At 46.4% G+C, this 20,844-nt stretch overlaps 1 protein-coding gene across 8 annotated transcripts in view; it reads right to left on the bottom strand.

Moving 5' to 3' along the window:
• Positions 1 to 17,556: 17,556 nt before the first annotated feature.
• PAQR5 (progestin and adipoQ receptor family member 5) overlaps positions 17,557 to 20,844 on the bottom strand; it is a 47,307-nt gene continuing 44,019 nt past the window's right edge. For all 8 annotated transcript variants that reach the window (XM_088452788.1, XM_088452796.1, XM_088452789.1 and 5 more), the window contains 2 exons: positions 19,780 to 19,924; positions 17,557 to 19,174 (listed from right to left, as the gene is read on the bottom strand). In XM_088452788.1, coding sequence (XP_088308914.1) covers positions 18,933 to 19,174; positions 19,780 to 19,924 — 387 coding nt within the window. In that variant the 3' untranslated portion in view covers positions 17,557 to 18,932. The remainder of the gene's footprint in view (positions 19,175 to 19,779; positions 19,925 to 20,844) is intronic.

Here is a 20,844-nt window from a genome sequence, read left to right as displayed (position 1 = left end):
ATAGGGACTGTGGAAATTATCGGGCAGATTTGTAACCACGAGATATGAGTGATATCTTCTGCGTTACAGCAATGATGAACGGCCCTGACACTTAATTTATACAAAAGTAGGTGAAAATGTTAATTTGCACCAACTTTTGTTTAAATTAAGTGATGATGAATAGGCCTCTGAATCATAAAGCAAAGTTATCTGAAGATGGAAACCCCTATTTAAGCACCTTGAGACCTACTGAAGAACAGTGCTATATAAATAAAATTATTATTATTATAATTTATTATTATTTTTACATTATTTTATACTGTGAATTTCCCAAGACAATGACATTGTTACTAATAATATTTGAACTTGCTAAGTAAGTGAAATAGGGACGTAAAACTGTTGGAGAGAGATAAAATGGTTCAGTTGTCCAAAGCAACCAATCAGCTTTTAACTGTCATTTCAAACAATGTGCTAGATAAATGACAGAAGCTGATTGGTTGCTTTGGACAACTTCTCCACTTTATCTCTCTTCAAGGGGTTTATTTGCGAAGTTTACACTCCGACACTTCTGTTCCTGTTTATGCCTGATAAGTAAAAGGGCACTGATCTTTTAAATATCGGGTATAAGCATGAACAGAAGTGTAGGTACAACCTGACACTTATTAAATAAACCCCCAAGGCTGCTAAATATAGAATATAAATGTGTCTGGCTGTTATATAGCTGCTCGGGAGCATCAGCAGCAGGGGATCGGTATGATTTACCGCCGGACCCCTGCCCGGCGGTTGGAATCCCGACAGCGGCATCCCGACAAAGAAGGAAATCCCAATCGTCCTAAGGTATGTAATGACTAACCTATTTCTACCCCCTAACCCTAACCCTCCCTTAGGGGTGCCTAACCCTAACCTTCCCCCCAGTGCCAAACCCTAATCCCCCATCTAAGTGCCTAAACCTAACCCCTCCTTCCTCGCCGCCTAAACCTAAGTCCCCCCCGGGGTGCCTAGCCCTCCCTTCTCCTAGCCTAAATCTAACCTCCCATTGGGGGTGGCTAACCTTAATCCCCCCCGGGAACCATAAACCTAACCCTCCCCCGCCGTGGCAATAAGCGCTCGGCGCCCTGCGTCCCTTTCGATCGGGATGTCTCCCGGCATCGGTAAAATGACAGGCGTCTAGATTTAGACGCCTGTCATTTAACCCTCCCCGGGATTAAGCAGTCGGGAAGCCGGCTTTCGGGATTAGATCCGCCGGCTTCCCGATTGTATACCTATAAATGTGTCTGGCTGTTATATAGCTGCTCAGGAGAACCAGCAGCACAGTAGAGTATCAATCATATCAGTAGTAATTTGTGAACTCTGTGAAAGTGGTAGTAAAGAATAGACTCTGTCAATGAATACATAAAACATTTTTTATTATTTGTTAATCTATAAAAACTATTTATTTTGCGGAATGACACAGAAGTGTGAACTGGAGAGATGCAGGGAGCTAAGTTGGAGAGATGCAGGGGCATGAGCTGGAGAGACGCAGGGGTGTGAGCTAAACAAACGCAGAAGTGTATGCTGGAAAGATGTGCCGGCCCTAGCTAGTCTTGCTGCACCCAGAGTGGCCACACCCTGCCTGGGACACACCGGGCCTAGCTAGTCTCGCAGCACCCAGAGTGGCCGCACCCTGCCTGGGACGCACCAGCTTTAGCTACTCTCGTAGCACCCAGTGTAGCTGCACCTTGCCTGGGACGCGCCGACCCTAGCTATTCTCGAAGCACCCAGAAGGGTCGCACCCTGCCTGGGATGCACAGGGACGTGAACTAAAGAAACGCAGGGTGTGAGCTAAAAAGACACAGGGGTGTGAGCTAAAAAGACACGGGTGTGAGCTGGAGAGACACAGGGGTGTGATATGGAGATATGCAGAGGTATGAGCCGGAGAGGGGAGAGACGCAGGGATTCGAGGTGGAGACACACAGGGGTGCGAGGTGGAGAGACGCAGGTGTGTGTGAGCCGGAGAGACACGGGTGTGAGCCGGAGAGACGCAGGGGTGTGAGCCGGAGAGACGCAGGGGTGTGAGCCGGAGAGATGCAGGGATGTGAGCTGGAGAGACGCAGGGGTGTGAGCCGGAGAGATGCAGGGATGTTAGCTGGAGAGACGGGTGAATGATGGTGATCATAATGGCATAACAGCCATATACTTGGGCAACCTCTGGACTCACGAAGAGTCATCCTTCAGCACTCAGGAGAGGAAAAACCCCCTGTGGAGGAAACCTCTGGGGAACCATGGCTTCAGGATCGCCCTTCCCTCTGGGCATTAAGAGGTGTATTAATAGATAAAGGGAGAGGTTCAATACTTTCCAATACTTACCACAGATCAGCAGTTGTTGAGTAGAGTAAGGGGAAAGAGAGAAGACATTGTTAGTGTAAGAACACGCAGAGTGACAAACTGAAAACGTTGATGTGGTTGTGAAGAGGAAAAATCTTTCTATGTAAATAGTTTAATCTGATTTTCCAACTATTGATGACATTGAAACTGCCTAACATATGAACAATTGCCAAAAGGGCCAATTTTATTCCCCCTAATGTGTGGATTATATAAATAGGTTCACTTGCCGGCGAGGTCCAGCAATGTCCCCCCCGCTTAGCTGCTGGTAGCCTAATGCTGCGAGCAACGGGCTTCTATGTCATGCGCATGTGCGATGGTCAGTCTGCACATGCATCATCTAAAGAGGTCAAGAGCCAACAGTGATAAATATTGATCATTTTAGATAGATTGTTAAATAGGGAGTGCTAAAAGGGTTCTGTATTATTGATAAATGGGGCCCTTAATATTTGCATAGGCAAAGATACAATCACTTGTTACAGCTCTAGTTTATAATTTTAGTCTATACTATTTTGTCCCATTTCATCATTTGGATATACTTTGTACATTTCTATAAAGGTCAGGCCTGTCACTATCTCCAGATCAGTGGCTTAGGGGGAGCAAACAGAGAAAAATAGTCTCCCCAGGTCCAGGTGCTTCTCATGTGGTCCTTATAAAGGCCTATCAGATGCCCCATATGCTCCCGATCTGTATGTCCTGCTTTATGCACCCCTATCCTGTATGTCCAATATTGTGCCACCCCCCTCCAATCTGTGTATCCTGTATTGTGCTTCCCTGTTTAATTCCCCCATTTATGTTTTTGCATTGTGCCCCCACATCTGTATGTGCTGGCCCCCATCTACCCATCTACATGTTTTATATTGTCCACTCTCCCCCACCTGAGTCTCTATGTTTTATACTGTGCTCTCATCACACCCCCACACCCCACCAATACAAATACATTTATCTTCCCCTGTCTGTCTCTCATTCCATCACCCTGTCCCCCCTCACATCCCATTGTATTACTAATGATCCCTCTGCCAGCCCTCCTCACTCTGCACCATCCTCTGTTACTGTCTCACGTGGATAGTTCTCCTGTCTTCTCGTCCATGCTATAAGTTCCTGTTCTTCCAGCTACTTTATGTGTGTTTATCATCCATACTGCCCTCTTGATTTCTTTAATAATACATTATGAATATTCATTCCTAAATGTGTTATTCCTTCCTGTACTTCTCCTAATTATGTTTCCTTGTACATATATTCCCTGTTCTATATTATCCTATCTTTCACCCTAATACACTGCACCCTGCTTTCCTTACCCACCTCCATCATACCCTGCTATGTAGGACTTACCCACCTCCATCATACCCTGCTATGTAGGACTTACCTTCCTCCTTCCTGGCCAGTAACTGTAATCTGCAGCAACTGTAGACAGAATGTTACAGGAGGAGGCACTGTCTGTGATGTCACAGGATAGGTGTATGATGTCACAGTAACCATAGCAATGCTGCTGAGTTACAGCTATCATACACATACATCAATTATAACTGGATTTACATGAACTTTCAGTAAAAAAAAGAGATTAATGAAGAAAAAGAACTATAAGGCAATGTTGTACAGAGTGCCCCAATATATAAGTGAAGGGAAAATCTAAGTGATAGTAAAATCTGGACTATGGGGCTTATTCATCATAACTAAAAATAGATGGAGTTAATTAGGTTTAGAACTCGCATGGAGTCCTACCTAATTACCGGAGAAATTCATCATTCCTCCTCTCCATCACTATCTATTCCGAAAAGCTGTCATTTTTGCAATGACAGCTTTTCAGGAAATAGATACTTTTCCCTCCCTGCTCTAACTTACCGCAGCTGTAATCAGTGCTGTGCATGCACCGTTACATTCACAAAATTATGTGCATAAATATATATATGCACACACTTATATGTACAAATACATATATTTATATACAAATGCAGATATGTGTATACACTGTGTATATATATATATATATATATATATACATACACACACATATGTACACATACATATATACACACACATACAGATACGTGTGTGTATATATATATATATATATATATATTCATGTATATATACATACACTAACATATATATATACACACACACACAATATATATATATATATATATATATATACATATATATATACACACACACACACAATGTAGATACTGATTACAGTGCTGACCAAAAATCAGGTATAAAGTCCCAGAGATTTATCTTTGGGTTACAACTCCACTTTATAACACTACGATCCCAAATCAGGAGGCGGTTGGAAAGGGGAAAGGGTTACCTACGCTTACTGACTTTGGCCAGTCTTCAGATAAGCTCTTTGAAATTCTTTTTAATGTAATTGTTTCTATATATGTTTCTCGTGTGTATGTTATAAAATTGTGTTTACAATTACACTATGAGAGTGTTCTCTTTCTCTCCCTATATGCGTGGGGCTTGGTGACATACTGTGAACCAATTACACTGACCTGTGTGTGGGGGACCAGAAGCGATATCCCTAAAAGAATCATATACTATAGGCCTCTGTTTAAGGGCAGCACAGTACGCATAATATATATGTGTGTTGCATGATATCAACTTCCATAAGACGTTATTACACTATGAGGCGCTTGTTTCCACCTTTTATATATATATATATATATATATATATATACACATACACACACACACATATCGGTGGGTGCAGTGCTGCATTGAGCAGCATGACCCTCGCTAACGACATCCCGTCGGCCCTGCATGTAGGGTGAATGGAGAATCTTGCTGATGGCCCACGGGAGCACGCATCGTCAGCGACATAGCCGGTGCACACTAGACAATGTGCCCGATATGTCGGTCCAATCCGCCTGATCAGACGACATATCATCTAGTGTGTACCCAGCAATAGACCAGCCTGTGGCACAATATTTCAAAGAAGTCAATCATGGTCTGGCTACAGTATGTTACTTTGATAAACCATGTCCCGGATAATCCTAGAGGTGGGGAAAGAACCCGCACACTTCTTCACAAGGAAGCACAGTGGTTTTTAGACTAAACTCCATCACTCCCAGTGGATTGAATGACAAAATTAAATTGTAATTGCCTCATAGTGCTGTAGTTTTGTATGTGTTTTCAATAAAATATTTGGATTCTTTTCAGATATTTTTGGTGTCCCCTTATTTTTGGATGATACTGTATGAACAATTTACCCTAAATTTCGTCATGTGTTTTTTTTTTTTCAATGTCTGTTTTTATATATATATAATTTTTTTATATATAATTTTTGTTCCATACAGGTTACACTTTTTTGTTCCTATATAGGTTATTTTTCATATTTTTTATAGTTATAGATGCATACACACACAACGATTTTTTGAATGATTATCAATAACTATATAATTTATCGTTCAATTGTTGAAAAAATCATTCACTTTCTGAGTTAAAAAAATGAACGATTATTTTTATGTGGATCTGGCTTGTATCAGTGTATTTTATATAGATCTAGTTTTTCCAATGTTTTCTATATTGCTTTGGCTTTTGACTTTCCTTTAAATGTAAAAAAAAATTTACATTGAAAAGATTATTATGTAAATTATGTATTATTTTCCATGTGCTGGGTTTGCAACCAGCCTGGGTGTGACACACGATCACGCTCCTACAAACATTACACCAGGGCCGTGGCCTTGAGCCAGCTCCTTTTTTGGCAAGCCCATGATCCTGGCTCTTTGACATATCAAAAGATATTTTTGGGCTCTTTGCCTCTGACTGGTTGGCCACCCCTGTTCTAGACCTCCAGTGCCATGACCAAACCCAGTCCCAATACCCTGATCTCCAGGCTGCCACAATCCATATGTTATACCTACAGCTGCTACACTTGTGATATTCCCTGTGTCATACGCTACCTGTTGTTCTACCTGATATAATAAATCTAAGAACTGGTTACTCATACCACGTGTGGATTAACCGGCACCAACTACTGCGTTCTACACCTATTTAATACCACTTACATTCTTGTCACATACAGTATTCCCTGGTTCACCAACTTGTCTGGAGAACTACAACACCCAGCACAATCCGCTTCACTCTACATATTGACAACAGCGCACAGATACAGGTTGAGTATCCCATATCCAAAATGCTTGGGACCAGAGGTATTTTGGAATATTTGCATATCATATTGAAATATCTTGGGAATGGGACCCAAATATACACACAATGCATTTGTATGTTATATACACCTTATACAGACAGTCTGCAGGTAATTTTATACAATATTTTCAATAATTTTGCGGTTCAAGCAAAGTTTGTGTACATAAATGAATTTATTTTTCGTATACACACAGCCTGCAGGTAATTTTATACAATATTTTAATAATATGTGCTTTAGACAAAGTTTGTGTACATTGAACCATCAAAAATCAAAGGTTTCATTATCTCAGTCATGTCAAAATAATTGCGTATTTTGGAATATTTGGATATGGGAGACTCAACCTGTATTATAATTAATTCATTCTGCCATTGCTGTTAATAGTGTTTCAGCATATTACTCTGCTAATAGCTACATCAATGGCTATGAGGAAGGAAGAGAAGGGAGGGCAGAGGCAAATTAAGTGGATGAATAGGTGCAGTGGATTGGGTTGAGATCAGGAACTAAAATGTATCACACTGTTTGGAGAAAGAGTGGGGAGGTTTAAGAGAGTCATACAGTGAACAGGATTTTCTCCAATGCCATTCTGCAATGTGTGAACATTTTGAAGAGACAGCAGGACAGTCTAGAGTGCCAGGGTTTGGAGTGTAGTGGGTCATCTGAGATTGTTTGTAACCATTGGGACAAGAGACCCAAGGATGCAAGTAAGGGTGGAGTTTTAAAATAATACAACCTTGTCCAAGTAGGAAAGAATAGAAATGGGGGGGGAGACAAAGTAATGAAGTCAGGGGCATCAAGGTAGTGCCAAGTGGGTGCTGGAGCAAGGGAGAGAGAGGGAGATGAGGTTATGAGCAGAAAGATGTAAGGGGAGGTTGGGGAAATTTGAGATGGCACATTGGTGGGAGAAAAAGAGGTCAGGAATGTGACCGCTGGTTTGAGAGGATAGGAGGTTCAATGAATGAGGTCAAGAGAGGAAGCTAGGAAGAGAGGTTTAGAAGAAGCTGTATCTATGGAATTATGAATGGGGATGTTGAAGTCGCCCAGTATGAGGGAGAAGAGAACAGAAGAGAGAAAGTGGGGAATACATGTATAAAAATGTGTCAAGGAAGATTGAAAAGGGAGACAGGTAGAAATTAGGCTATTCATCAAACTACGAAAATTATGTATTTTCGGAATTTGATGGTGTTACTATACGCCACGCTCAGGTGGCGTAAAGCGGGTTACACTTACCTGCTTTCAGCTGGGCAGGTCCTCCTTTGGCTCGCTCCATCATCCCTCCTCCGGCTGCTGCTCCGACTGTGTTCTCCCGCGGGTAGGTTAGTCCCCACCACCCCTGAGATCCCTGGCTTGGGCTGACTGGCTTGCGGTGTTAATGCTTTGACCTGGAAGAGACAGTGATAGGGTCTCCTGGCTGTGGCATTACACCACGGTCGGTATGGGTCCAGTACTGGTTTTAAATATAGGGGGGACTCCTATGCATTTTTTCCCCCTTATATATAAAAACCAGGACTGGCCCTGCAGCCAGGTGCTAGTTAATAAATGGGGGAACCCTACATGTTTATTTCCCCCATAATTTTAGGTACCATGACTGGTTGAGCAGCTCGGGGCTGGTTGTGTTTTTTTTTTGGGTTGGGGTTTTTGGAGGACCCTATGCTTTTTCTTTTAACCCTCAAGATATTGTTTACATCCAGAAACATACACAATTCACACTGATCGGTGTAGGTTTCTGCCAAACTCGTAGCTCAGGAGGTGGAGTGTTTGAAACTTCAATTTATCAGCGAGTTTGCTAAAATCTCACCTGAAATTGTAATCTCGTTTCTTAGTACATTCCAGATTTGGATCTTTTCCATGAAAAGTACTTCAGAGTTTGGCCGATGGTGAGGTTTTTCGAGTTTGCAATCTCACCCGAGTTATACAGTGAAAAGAGAAAAATATGTCCCAAACTCACCCGAGTTTATCTTTAGTAAATTTGCGAGTTGAAAAAAATGCCTAAACTCACCCGAGATTGCAATCTCGACCAAACTGGAATCTTAGTAAGTACTTTTCAGAATTGCATGTAGCCATAGGGATCTTTGCGCCATATAACCAATACAGGGAAATGATACTAATGAACCCATTTCAATGTACATATCTGTTTTTGTTTTAGAATGGCTACATAATGGAGGTAAAGTGAAATCAGGGAGATTGCTACTAATTCAGGGAGAGTCGGCAAGTATGCCCCACAGCAACTGCACCCACAGTAGCTATTCCCCTGGGTGAGTGTTATAAGCTCTGTAGTTGGACTTTTTTTTAATTAGTTATGTGTTTAGTACCGTGAAAACGGTGCATTAGTTTCATAGAAACTGTGAGGTAATATAACTTTATATTAAAAAAACCTCAATATAACTTTGAAAAAGTCCTGGGGTAGTTATACTAAAGCTTCAAAAATTAAAAGGTATTGCCGTTACCCATAGCAACCAATAAGATTCTAGGTATTATTTCACTATTGCAGTGTTTCCCAAACTCATTCATCAGGGATCACTAACAGTGCATGTTTTCCATGTCTCCTCCGATAGCAGATATTACCTAGGGGTGGCAGCCCCCCAGTAAAAATCCACCCCATTGGAAGCGCTATCTGCTAATCACATAATAGGAAGCATTTCTGCCAACTCTAATGTGCTTCTAGGGCTGCAGCCGTTGCGTGCCCTAGAAGCAATCTGGGAAGAAGGGGGATGGGGGTACCCATGCGCAAGTTCTCCTGCCAGTCGTAATATGCTTATAGGGGTTACAGCCGATACAATCCCTAGAAGCCAATGCGCATGTGCGCGTCTGTAGGGGTTTTTTCCTTTCTTCCCCTACACAGACTCTGCAAGCTTTGTTTTATTTTTTTTTGGTCCCTTTCCCTGACGGAGCTGCAGTGAGGCGGCAGGGGCGGGCAGAGCAGTAGGAGGTACCGACAGCCCCCCTCGAGGCGATAGATAGGAGCAGCCATCGGTCTCCTCAGAGAATCTCAAGTGAAATAATTAGCTCCACCTGTGGATCTTTTAAAATGTGGCAGCCAGTTATGAATACACCTGTGCATCAACTAGGAAAGATGGAAACCATGCACTGTTATTGCTCCCTGAGGAAGGAGTTTGGGAAACACTGTTCTATTGCATCCTAGAAAATGATAGACATAACATAATTGTTTTTCATTTTTAGAATGAAAATCAATCTCTCTCTCTCTCTCTCTCTCTCATCAAAGTATGCAGTATTAATCTGCCTGTCACCACCCATGTATTGTGCGGCTTTACACTATGAGCTCTTCTACATGTTCTAATCATAGATAAAGTGTGATTCCTGCTTGTTGGAATATCAAGAGTGCTGTTCAATAAATGGACTTTTTCCTACTGCCTATAAAACTTCAATGAAGTGATCGCCTTAATAGAACCTTTTGTGTGAGATATTGTGTGTGTGTGTGTGTGTGTGTGTGAGATATACTGTGTGTGTGTTCGCAAACGCGTGAGTTATACTGTGTGTGTGCGCATAATATACTGTGTGCGTGAGATATACTGTGTGTGCGCATAATATACTGTGTGTGTGAGATATACTGTGTGTGTGCGCATAATATACTGTGTGTGCGCGTGTGAGATATACTGTGTGTATTTCTACTTCAGGGTCCATAGGGTATCCACAGGATACCTTGGGGTATAGGTGTGACGTCAGTCGCAGGGCACCAAAGAGTTAAGCTTTCAGCCTCCCAGGATGCACTAGGTCCCCCTCCTATACCCCGCCCCCGGGCCAAGGCACCTCAGTTTAGTTTGGTGCCCGGCCGGAGTCGGGTGCACCTGTTGGAGTGGGGGCTAGAAGAGCCCCTGAAGCTTATTCTTCATGCAGCTGTGGCTGCACAACTGGATGAACAGCATGGACAGTCAGTCCTGACGTCCATGCTGTCTTCCCTACACCCCGCCGGTACCAGAACGCCGGTACTGATCCGGGGATGCTGGTGGGCGTCTGGGGTCACAGCTAGCGGTGACCCCAGATGCTCCGGACCATGGCCAGATTCAAGGGGGACAGAGGTAAGCAGCGGGGTCCCGCGGTGGGTCCCTGCTGATCACATGGTCCTAAGTCCCCAGGCAGGGGGCTCCCTGGGGACTGGCTGCAGCGTGGAGCCAGGCGACCAACCTGCGCTTCCACTACCCCCTGGGACAGCGGACCGCAGCAGAGCGGTAGCGCTGCGGCGTCCCAGGGGTTAAATGCATGCCAGGGGAGCGCGCCTTCCCTGTCTCACAGCCGGCGCCTCCCCCGCTGCACACAGCCCTCTCTGCATGCTGCCGACTGGTCCTGTGGCAGCGCTCCTCCCCCAGGCCAGCCTCCTCTCTGCTCCTCGGCGGCCATCTTCTCCAGAACGCATGGTGAACGCTGCTGGAAGCGCTGGACGGAAGCATCGTGGTCTGGGTCCCCCCGCATACCTCTCCTCCGCTGTGGTCAGGTCTGTGTATGCAGCGCTGTGTCCTACCAGGCCCTGTGTCTGTGTAGTTGAGTGATCAGCGCTGTTAGTGCAGGAATTGTTATTTTTCTGCATTGTATGTGACTGTGCTAGCGCTGCTGCCTGTAATCTTTTCTTCTCTAAACTGTCAGCTTTATTACTGTCCCTGTTCTTTCTGCTAAAGCCCTTGCGGTGCGGTGCTGCAGGGTGGTCTCTCGCCTATTTAATACTTAATTGGTGAGAGAGGTCACATACGTGGTGCCATCATGTCTGAAAGTGATTTTCCCCTCCGGCTACAGTGTACCACGTGCAAAGTACCGTTAGCGGAGGGGGAGGGTAGCGCGGAGGGCCTTTGCCGGCAGTGTTTGTCCATGGCGCGGCCTATTACGGTTACAGCACCGGTACAGGAGCCGCCCTGGGCTTGTTTCGCTCAGGCGTTAACAGCTTTAGTGGGCCAGTTAGCTCCGCAGCCCGCGTTTACTCCGATGGGTTTGTCCCAGCAGTCTGTGGTGTCGTCACCCATGCAGGGGTTCCCACGACAATTGGTGGTACCCCACAGTCTCCCTATTTCCCCGCTCCCGGGTTCTCAGGAGCCAGCGTGGGTTAACTCCCTGACGAGTTCTGTACAGCACTTGTCGGATGTGTTGCAAGGGGAGTCTGTGATGCTGTCTCATAAAAGGCCGGTGGCGTCTCTGTCCGCTCCTTATGAGGATGAAGAAGGGACGTCTGATGATGGGGAGATTCTAGATCCTTACGATCAGGAACCTCTCCATACTAAGGACGCTGATGCTAAGTCCAAAGTATATATTCCTGGACTTATTCGGGCGGTCCGCACAGCCTTGGTGATTGAGGACGAAGTTCCCCCAGCGGCTAAATCTAAGTATGCCTTTTTCAAAGATGTGAAGGGCGATGCCACAGTCTTTCCTCTTTCGGGTCAGTTGGTGGACCATTTAGAGGAGGCGTGGAAACAACCTGGCAAAAGATACCAGCCGCAGAGACGCCTGGCGGTGGCTTATCCGTTCGCGGATAATTATTTTGCGAAGTGGGAATCCCCTCCACAGGTGGATTCTCACGTGACCCGTCTTGTCCGTAGTGCCACATTGCCGATGCCATCCATGTCCTCCCTTAAGGATGCTACGGACCGCAAGGTAGAAATCTGCCTGAAGTCCGCTTATTCCCTTGCAGGGGGGGCAGCACGGCCGGCTATGGCCATTTGCTGGGTTGCCAGAGCGATGGAGCGCTGGGCGGATTCATTAGAGGCTTCTTTTGAATCCGACTGTCCGGCCGATCAGGCGGAGTTGATTGGCAATCTCCGTGATTCGGCCACCTACATCAACGAGGCGGCTCTAGACATTAGTACTCTGGTGTCTAGAATTTCTTCAGCAGCGGTAGCTGCTCGTCGCACCTTGTGGCTGCGATCCTGGAAGGCGGACGCAGATTCCAAGAAAGGTCTGGAAGCGTTGCCGTTTACCGGAGAAGTTCTCTTCGGTCCGGATCTGGATAAGATTGTGGCCACGCTGGCGGCAGCCAAATCTGCCTGTCTCCCGTCGGCCGCTGCTCCTTCTGGTTCGGGACCATCGTCCTTTCGGTCATCTAGGGCCCAGGGCAGGCCCAAACCACAGTCGTTTCCTCGACAGGCTGGCCCTAAGAAATCGGTCAAGCCCCGGAAGCAGGCATGGAGTACCAGACGTCCGGCCCCCAAGCCAGATGACAAGCCTGCGGCCTGACGGTCCGGGCCTCCCTTTGGGGGATCCCAGGGTGGGAGGCCGCCTGCTACAGTTCGCCCAGTGTTGGTCGACCACTACGACAGACACTTGGGTTCTGGAGGTGGTTTCCCACGGATACGCCCTCTCCTTCCGGCACAGACCCCCGGCTCGCTTCTTCACCACGGGTCTCCCATCAGACCGGAACAAGGCTACGGAGCTGCGGAAGGTATTGCACACTATGCTCCAGGCTGGAGTTATAGTGGCGGTTCCATTCTCCCAGAGGGGCCAGGGTTTCTATTCAAATCTATTTTTGGTACAGAAACCCAATGGGTCATATCGTCCGATTCTCAACCTCAAAGCACTCAACAAGTCTTTGCGGGTCCCGAAGTTTCGGATGGAGACCCTACGGTCCATCATTCTGGCGCTGGAACCTGGGGACTACTTGGTGTCATTGGACATACAGGACGCTTACCTGCATGTCCCTATTCTTTGGCGCCATCAACAGTTCCTCAGGTTTGCAATCAGCAGCGACCACTTGAAGTTTCGGGCGTTACCTTTTGGCCTGGCAACAGCACCACGTGTTTTCACCAAGGTGATGGCGGTCATGGCGGCTTCTCTGCGGCTGCAGGGAGTCCGCATGTTGCCGTATTTGGACGACCTGTTATTGGTGGCAGGAGCTCCTGTTACGCCACTTGGACCTGACCATTGCACTGCTGCAACGGCACGGCTGGCTAATCAACTGGCAGAAGTCCACTCTAATCCCGTCTCGGAGGATTCTGCATCTTGGAGCCTTATTGGACTCGGGACAGCAAAGGATCTCCGTGACGGAGGACAAGATCTCTGCTTTACAGTCAAGGGTGCGCAGTTGTCTGCACAGCCGCCGGGTGTCCTTACACTCGGCGATGAGGTTACTGGGCTCCATGGTGTCGGTGTTCGACATGGTGGAATACGCCCAGTTTCACTCCAGACCTCTGCAGCACCTGATCCTGTCCAAGTGGAACGGGCTGACTCAGTCTCTGAAGTCCCAGACGATTGTGCTCACCCAGGAGGTTCGCCTGTCCCTTACGTGGTGGTTACAGACGACCCACCTCAACAAGGGACGTCCGTTCTGGGTTCCAAATTGGGTCCTGTTGACAACGGACGCCAGTCTTCGGGGCTGGGGAGCAGTTTCGGGTCCACACTTGTTCCAGGGCAGGTGGACGCCGACAGAAGCGGAGCTTCCAATAAATATCTTGGAACTCCGTGCGGTCTTCAATGCTCTCCAGCAGGCACAGCGGTTTCTCCAGGGTCGCCCGGTGCAGGTCCAGTCGGACAACGCTACCACCGTGGCCTACATAAACAGGCAAGGAGGAACTCGCAGTCGGGCGGCTCTCGTAGAGGTCTCTCGGATCCTGGTTTGGGCGGAGCGCAATCTTCCGGCCATATCAGCGGTCTTCATCCCGGGAGTGCTCAATTGGGAGGCGGACTTTCTAAGTCGCCAGGACGTTCATCCGGGGGAATGGTCCCTGCACCCGGACGTTTTTCAACTACTGGTGGACAGGTGGGGTCTTCCAGAAATCTACCTCATGGCGTCCCGGCACAACAACAAGTTGCCGGTGTACGGGTCTCGCACAAGAGACGAAGGGGCGTCTCTGGTGGATGCTCTGTCCGTCCGGTGGACGTTCCGGTTCGCATACCTGTTCCCTCCGGTCTCCCTTCTTCCACGGGTAATCCGGAAATTCAAACAGGAAGGAGGGACGCTCCTGTTGATAGCTCCCGCGTGGCCCAGACGGCACTGGTTCTCAGACCTTCAGGGTCTGTCCGTGGACATTCCTCTGCGGTTGCCGCTACGACCGGACCTTCTGTCTCAGGGTCCTTGCCTTCACCCGGACCTGACTCGGCTGTCTTTGACGGCGTGGCTGTTGAGACGGCCATGCTGAGGTCCCGGGGGTTTTCCAGCTCTGTGGTGCGTACCATGTTGCGAGCTCGGAAACCGTCTTCCGCGAGGATATACCATCGCGTGTGGCATACGTTCTTCCAGTGGTGTCGACCGAGAGGTTATGCACCGCGGGAGTTTCGTCTGTCTCGGATTCTCGCCTTCCTGCAAGCGGGACTAGATCATGGGCTTCGCCTTGCTTCTTTGAAGGTACAGGTTTCGGCCCTATCTGTCTGGTTTCACCGTAGGATTGCTACAATCCCGGATGTGCGCACCTTTATGCAGGGTGTTCTCCGCATTCAGCCGCCCTTTGTTCCACCTGTGGCGCCTTGGGATTTGGCTGTGGTCCTGAGGGCTCTCCAAGGACCGCCGTTTGAACCACTGGGCTCAGTGGATCTTAAATGGCTAACAGCTAATGGAGCGTACACACGGTCAGATTTGTCAGACTTGTCAGATTTGTCAGATGAACGACTGAACGATTAAACGATTTGAACGATTTGGACGATTTGACCAAAGTTTTGAACGATTTGAACGATTGAACGATTTTTGACTGCATTAAAATGAATGGAATCGTCCAAGTCTGACTGCAAACCCATCAGATGTCAGATATCGTTATCTGACAAACGGGAACGCGCATCGTTGATCGTCCATCGTTCAGGCATGTCAGATATGAACGATTTTTCATCAGATATGAACGACTGAACGATTTTTAAATCGTTATCGTCCATATCTGAAGAAAAAATCTGATCGTGTGTATGCACCATAAGACTGTTTTCCTTCTGGCCATTGCTTCGGCCAGACGTGTTTCTGAGTTAGGGGCTCTTTCTTGTAGACCCCCTTTCTTGGTTTTTTATGGGAACAGGGCAGTGCTCCGCACTCGGCCCGAGTTTCTTCCCAAAGTTGTTTCCCAGTTTCATATTAACGAGGAAATAGTTGTTCCGGCCTTTAACTCACCGGGTCTTTCCGTGGGTGAGGCCTCTTTGGATGTTGTGCGGGCCTTAAGGACTTATGTTGACCGCACTTCTTCGTTTAGGAAGTCGGACGCTTTGTTTGTCCTCTTTGGCTTCCGTAAAAAGGGTTGGCCTGCTTCAAAGCAAACTTTGGCAGCCTGGATCCGTATGGCTATTTCTGAAGCTTATCTTCATGAAGGCCTACCGGTCCCTCCTTCTCTGAAGGCTCATTCCACTAGGTCTGTGGGTCCTTCGTGGGCAGCTCGACGTGGTGCCTCGGCAGTTCAGATCTGCAAGGCTGCTACGTGGTCTTCTGTCCATACCTTCGTGAGGTATTACAGGTTTGACACCTTCGCCTCTCAGGATGCTTCCTTCGGGCGGCGGATTCTCCTTTCTGCACAGGAGCGTCCCCACCCTTAAAGGATACTGCTTTGGGACATCCCCAAGGTATCCTGTGGATACCCTATGGACCCTGAAGTAGAAAATATGAGATATGGTAAGAACTTACCCTTGTTATCTCTATTTCTACGAAGTCCATAGGGTTCCACAGGACTCCCGCCCTGTCGCACCTGTGCTGCAGATGGGCTTTGCTCTGGTCACCGGTTTTCCGTCTCCCTCTGGTGAGAATGTGATTCTTGTATGTGTCCAGATCTTTGTTCTCTCTCTTCCTTCTCCTCCTCCGGCCTATGGCTTGGTAACTAACTGAGGTGCCTTGGCCCGGGGGCGGGGTATAGGAGGGGAACCTAGTGCATCCTGGGAGGCTGAAAGCTTAACTCTTTGGTGCCCTGCGACTGACGTCACACCTATACCCCAAGGTATCCTGTGGAACCCTATGGACTTCGTAGAAATAGAGATAACAAGGGTAAGTTCTTACCATATCTCATATTTTTTACCTCTGATGACAGCAATGTTAAAAGCAATAATTTAACCATAATGGATCTGATATCTGAAACCCCCTACAGTGCATACGTTACACATAGAGAACACACAAAGTGCTTGCTGGTCCAATCGATGTAGACGGTATCAGAAAGGTGGAGGAAAAGTGATGGACATACCTGGGCGGTGACTGGGAGGCAGCTACTCAGACCAGAGCAATGCAGTCTGCGGTGTAACCATTGCTGAGGGCGCCAGTGCTGGAGAGGCTCCGCGCCGCCCCCAGCCCCCCCTGCGGCTTCCCCTGAGGGGGAGGAGCTAGTTCTTTCCCCTGCCTTGTTAAGTTGTTATAAGCAGCGCCACTGCCAGCAATAGCATGTAGACTGGCAGTTTACACGCGTCACGACGTGCCAGGCACACTTGCTCTCTCTGTGTGTGGTGTGCTATGCACAAGAAGAGGAGCAATGGAGGAGTTGCCACAGCTGTGCACCGCAGCGACAGGAGGAGGACCCGCTGAACAGTGAGTGAGAGAGAGAGACCTCTGGCAACTGCCTGTCCCTGACGAAGGTCAGGAGGGCGCAAATTTATAGTTTACAGAGGGGTGCCGAACACCCTAGCATCGTCCCTGCAGCTACTAGTGCACGTAAAGTGGTCCGTTTAGTGGGTGTATTATGGGAGTGTCATGGGCGTGACAATGCAACTGGCCGTGTTTACAGGCTCACAGATGCAAGCATAGGAGGTCGTGGTCAGATGGAGAAACTGGAGGAGCATCAATCGCTATTAGAGCGCAAGTGCTAAAAGCGGGTGTCTCAGTTCTTGCACATTGGCCTGCACGTATGTGCACAAAGGAAGGAGTTTGTAGGGCATTCGCATAAACTTGCAGACGGGCGACCACCAATAGATGCTGCCGCGTGCGCTGTTACCTGCGACTCAGAATCAGGCCGAATGTCACATCGATTAACTGGATTTAACGCAGGTATTGTACCTCAGTAATCCACGCAATGAGCTGTAACGCTTAAAAATGTTTTCACTATTTTCACATTGTAACACCTAATAAACTAAACAGAAACAGAACATATAATTTGCATAAAATTTTCTTATGTACAATTGCAACTAAATGAATAAAGCATTGTATTCCTGGTGACATATAAAGGAAAGGTCTCATGACATAATTCTTTTTAAAAAAAACATTATATTTTAGAACATTTATTCAACATATTATATACAATAACTGCAACAAATCATTTGTTGTAATAGTCCACATTCCCCCTATAAATAACATATACATGCTCACATTTCTTCAAATGTTTTTCAGGAAATGAAAAATAAATACGTCCAGATTGTTTTGTATGTAATAAATATATAAAGATGCTCATATATTAAAGTCCACTCTCTCAAAGCTACATAGTTGTAAATTTCCTTCATATACAGATTGTGCTGTAGCAACAAAGAGCCAGACATTCATTGTGACCCGGCCTGCAGGGCTGCTCGTGGCCGGGCATTGGTGGGCACTGGGAATAAGTAGTGTGATTGGATATTAATAGGAATTTACAGTACACGTTAACTATGTACAGAAGGAGGAATGTATTAAAGGGGTGGAAGCCTATCAATTCACTAGGAACTAGTGATATCAGTGAGGTATGAGGCACAAAGTCAAGCTTCATTTATATCGCAAGCTACTAATAAACGGATGGCTGAAAACTTGTTCAGTCCACAAAATGGTTCAGAGATGGATGGACTAACACAGCTGCACACAAGAGGCTGTGCAAATCCACACATCTCAGATGCAAATACAGAAGGAGGTGTCAGACATCTCCTTGCTGCATTTGCGATCCCAGCACTGAGACCGACATTGCAGCTGGGATCACCATCAGAACTGCTTTTTCGGTCAGGCTGCGAGAGCTGAAGCTTCCCGCAGCCTGGCCAGTGCCTGGTCACACAAGAAGCCAGGAATCTGCGTCCGCCGGAAAACTCTGGCACACTGCTCCGCTCCCTAAACGGCACAGCATGTCAATGTCAAAGGTTTTCAATGGAAACCAGTTGTCCAGGTAATATTTTGCTTTGACTCTTCATAAGGACAAAACTATCTACATATCCGCCTCTAGCTTGGCATTATGCCAGGAGATGGGTAAGAAAACAACATTCCAAATTAACTTTTCTTCAACCCAAACTTCAAGTACAAGGAGTGAGCTGCTGGAGTAAGAAACAGTTTGGAAAGAGAAGTTAATGCTTGGAAGAGGTTAATGTGGCATTGGCATGGCAAACCAATGGGAAAAAATGTAGACTGTAACTAACACCGTAATGCAAATAGTCAACAGGCATGATGGCTCCCATATACTGCACTCCGCAGTCCAGGCCAGGCTGCATCTTGGTGAAGCAGGAGCTCACAGGTCTTGTGTTTTGTCTTTGCAATCTACTAATTGAAAGCAGATGAAAACAAAAAAAATCCCTGCTGTCAATTGGCAATGAGTAACCACAAAAAGTCCCAGTCCAGACAGTGCACCTTCCAAAATGTTCATCTTATACCGGATGCTCTATCACAAACAGCTCACAATTTCCTCTTTCTCTCTCGTGCTTCTGGCTTCCAGTACAGAGCCCATGAAAAGGCTGCAATGAGCACTAAGGAAATGAGCATTGCCAAGCCCCAGGCTCCCAGAGTGTTGGAGAAAGATGGCATAGAACTGTGGTCAAGGAGCCATGTCCTCCGTAGATTCAGATCCATGATCAGTACTTCCATCTGGAAGTAAGTGCCGATGATAGCGCAGACGTGAAACAGCTGGTGACTGTGACCTGAGGTGACAAAACATTGCTAGTTTCAGTGAAGGCAATATTTTTATCAAAACACATCTATATTGCCAGTATATGTTTCTTACTGTAATTATTTGGGTGCATTTTTAAATGATACTATATAATCAGTTAGCGAAACTGAACAAAAAGCCTCTTCTAAACTCTATGCACATAGGGCCTGATTCAGAGCTAGTAGCAAATAAAAGAAAAAAAAGGTGCAACTGGGACAAACCATCTTGCAATGAAAAGGTGCAAATGCAGTTATTTCCAACATGCAGGGTAAATACTGACTGCATTTGCATGTAGCCACAAATGTAGAATTAAGCTAGGACACGCCCCTCTGCACATTTTAAATCTGCCCCACCTGCAGTGCATCATGGTGCTAATTGCACCTTTTTATTTGCTCCTAATGCTGAATCAGGCCCAACATTTAAATTTATATAGTTAAAAAGGTGTGACCCCCCACACAGTACCCATGCCTCATTTTTATCTCAGCTTTTAGACACCTTGCACAGTGTGATTACTCCAAGCGTAGAGAAGGAAAGATCCATTACACAATTGAAGACCACAGGAGAAGAGCTTGTGCGAACGGTGGCAAAGTCACTCACCGACATAATCAAAGCACCCGGGAGCGAGCCTCTCTGGCAGATGTGTGGCAAACAGACAGCCGGTGAGGAAGGCCAGGACGGTATGCCAGATGTGCATGGTGAGCGCAGCATTGTGCGTACAGTCAGCACCGCAGCACAGGAATAGCTGTGTACAGACAGAGTATTACAGCACTGAAAAACCCTGCGCATACACAGAACATAAATGTATAATGGAAGATATAATGAAGTACGAAATATTGTCCAGGGAATTGCAACCTAGTGGTTAGAGTTAGGGAAGGACAAGAATTTTGCTAACTCATTCATTCACTAGTACAGAAACAGAGCTAAATAACAAAAACAGCCGCAACTGCCTACAGTAAGTACTAATTTGTGCAGCTATTTTTTATGTGGTGACAAATGGTCTACAAAATATATGGTGGAGATTTATCAAGGGTTGGTGAGAGATAAAGTACCAACCAATCAGCTTCTATCATTTTACAGTTTGTGTTGGAAAAAACGACAGTTAGAAGCAGATTGGTTAGTACATCTCTCCCCCAAGCTTTGATAAATCTCCCCCACAAATGCTGTCAGTTATTCCAGGGTATAGAAAGTCTGCACTAGCGTCAATTGCCTGGAAATGACAACTTGGAATTGTTAGCATCTTTCTCCCCCTATCTCCTAATGCTATGGCGAGGTAGACTCCTTTCCCTACTGTGTTCAGTGTGACCAGGAGGTGCCATCAATCTGACTAGAATACATAACCCTAGACAAAGAAAAATAAATTAATTGGAGATGATGCACTGATGAAACATAGATGCTTGGCAAATATTAATATAAAACTTAACCTTTATGAAGTAGAAAAGGTTGGTAGACTATAACTTAGACCATATGAAGAGACATACGCAACATATTAAACACTTTCTTTTTATCGTACAGACAGGGCCGTAAATAGGGTAGTGCGACCAGTGCCATGGCATAGGGCACCGCAGGGCAGGGGGCGCTGTTCGGGCCTGTCAATTTTCTCTTTTATTATAATTCTCACTTGTAGCTTCCTCTTCTTTTATCCCCAGCATCCCCTGATCCCCT

The sequence above is a fragment of the Taudactylus pleione genome, unplaced genomic scaffold, assembly GCF_031769625.1.
Source record: "Taudactylus pleione unplaced genomic scaffold, aTauple2 ptg000556l, whole genome shotgun sequence".
Classification (NCBI taxonomy): domain Eukaryota; kingdom Metazoa; phylum Chordata; class Amphibia; order Anura; family Myobatrachidae; genus Taudactylus; species Taudactylus pleione.
This window is presented reverse-complemented; position numbering and strand designations above follow the sequence as displayed.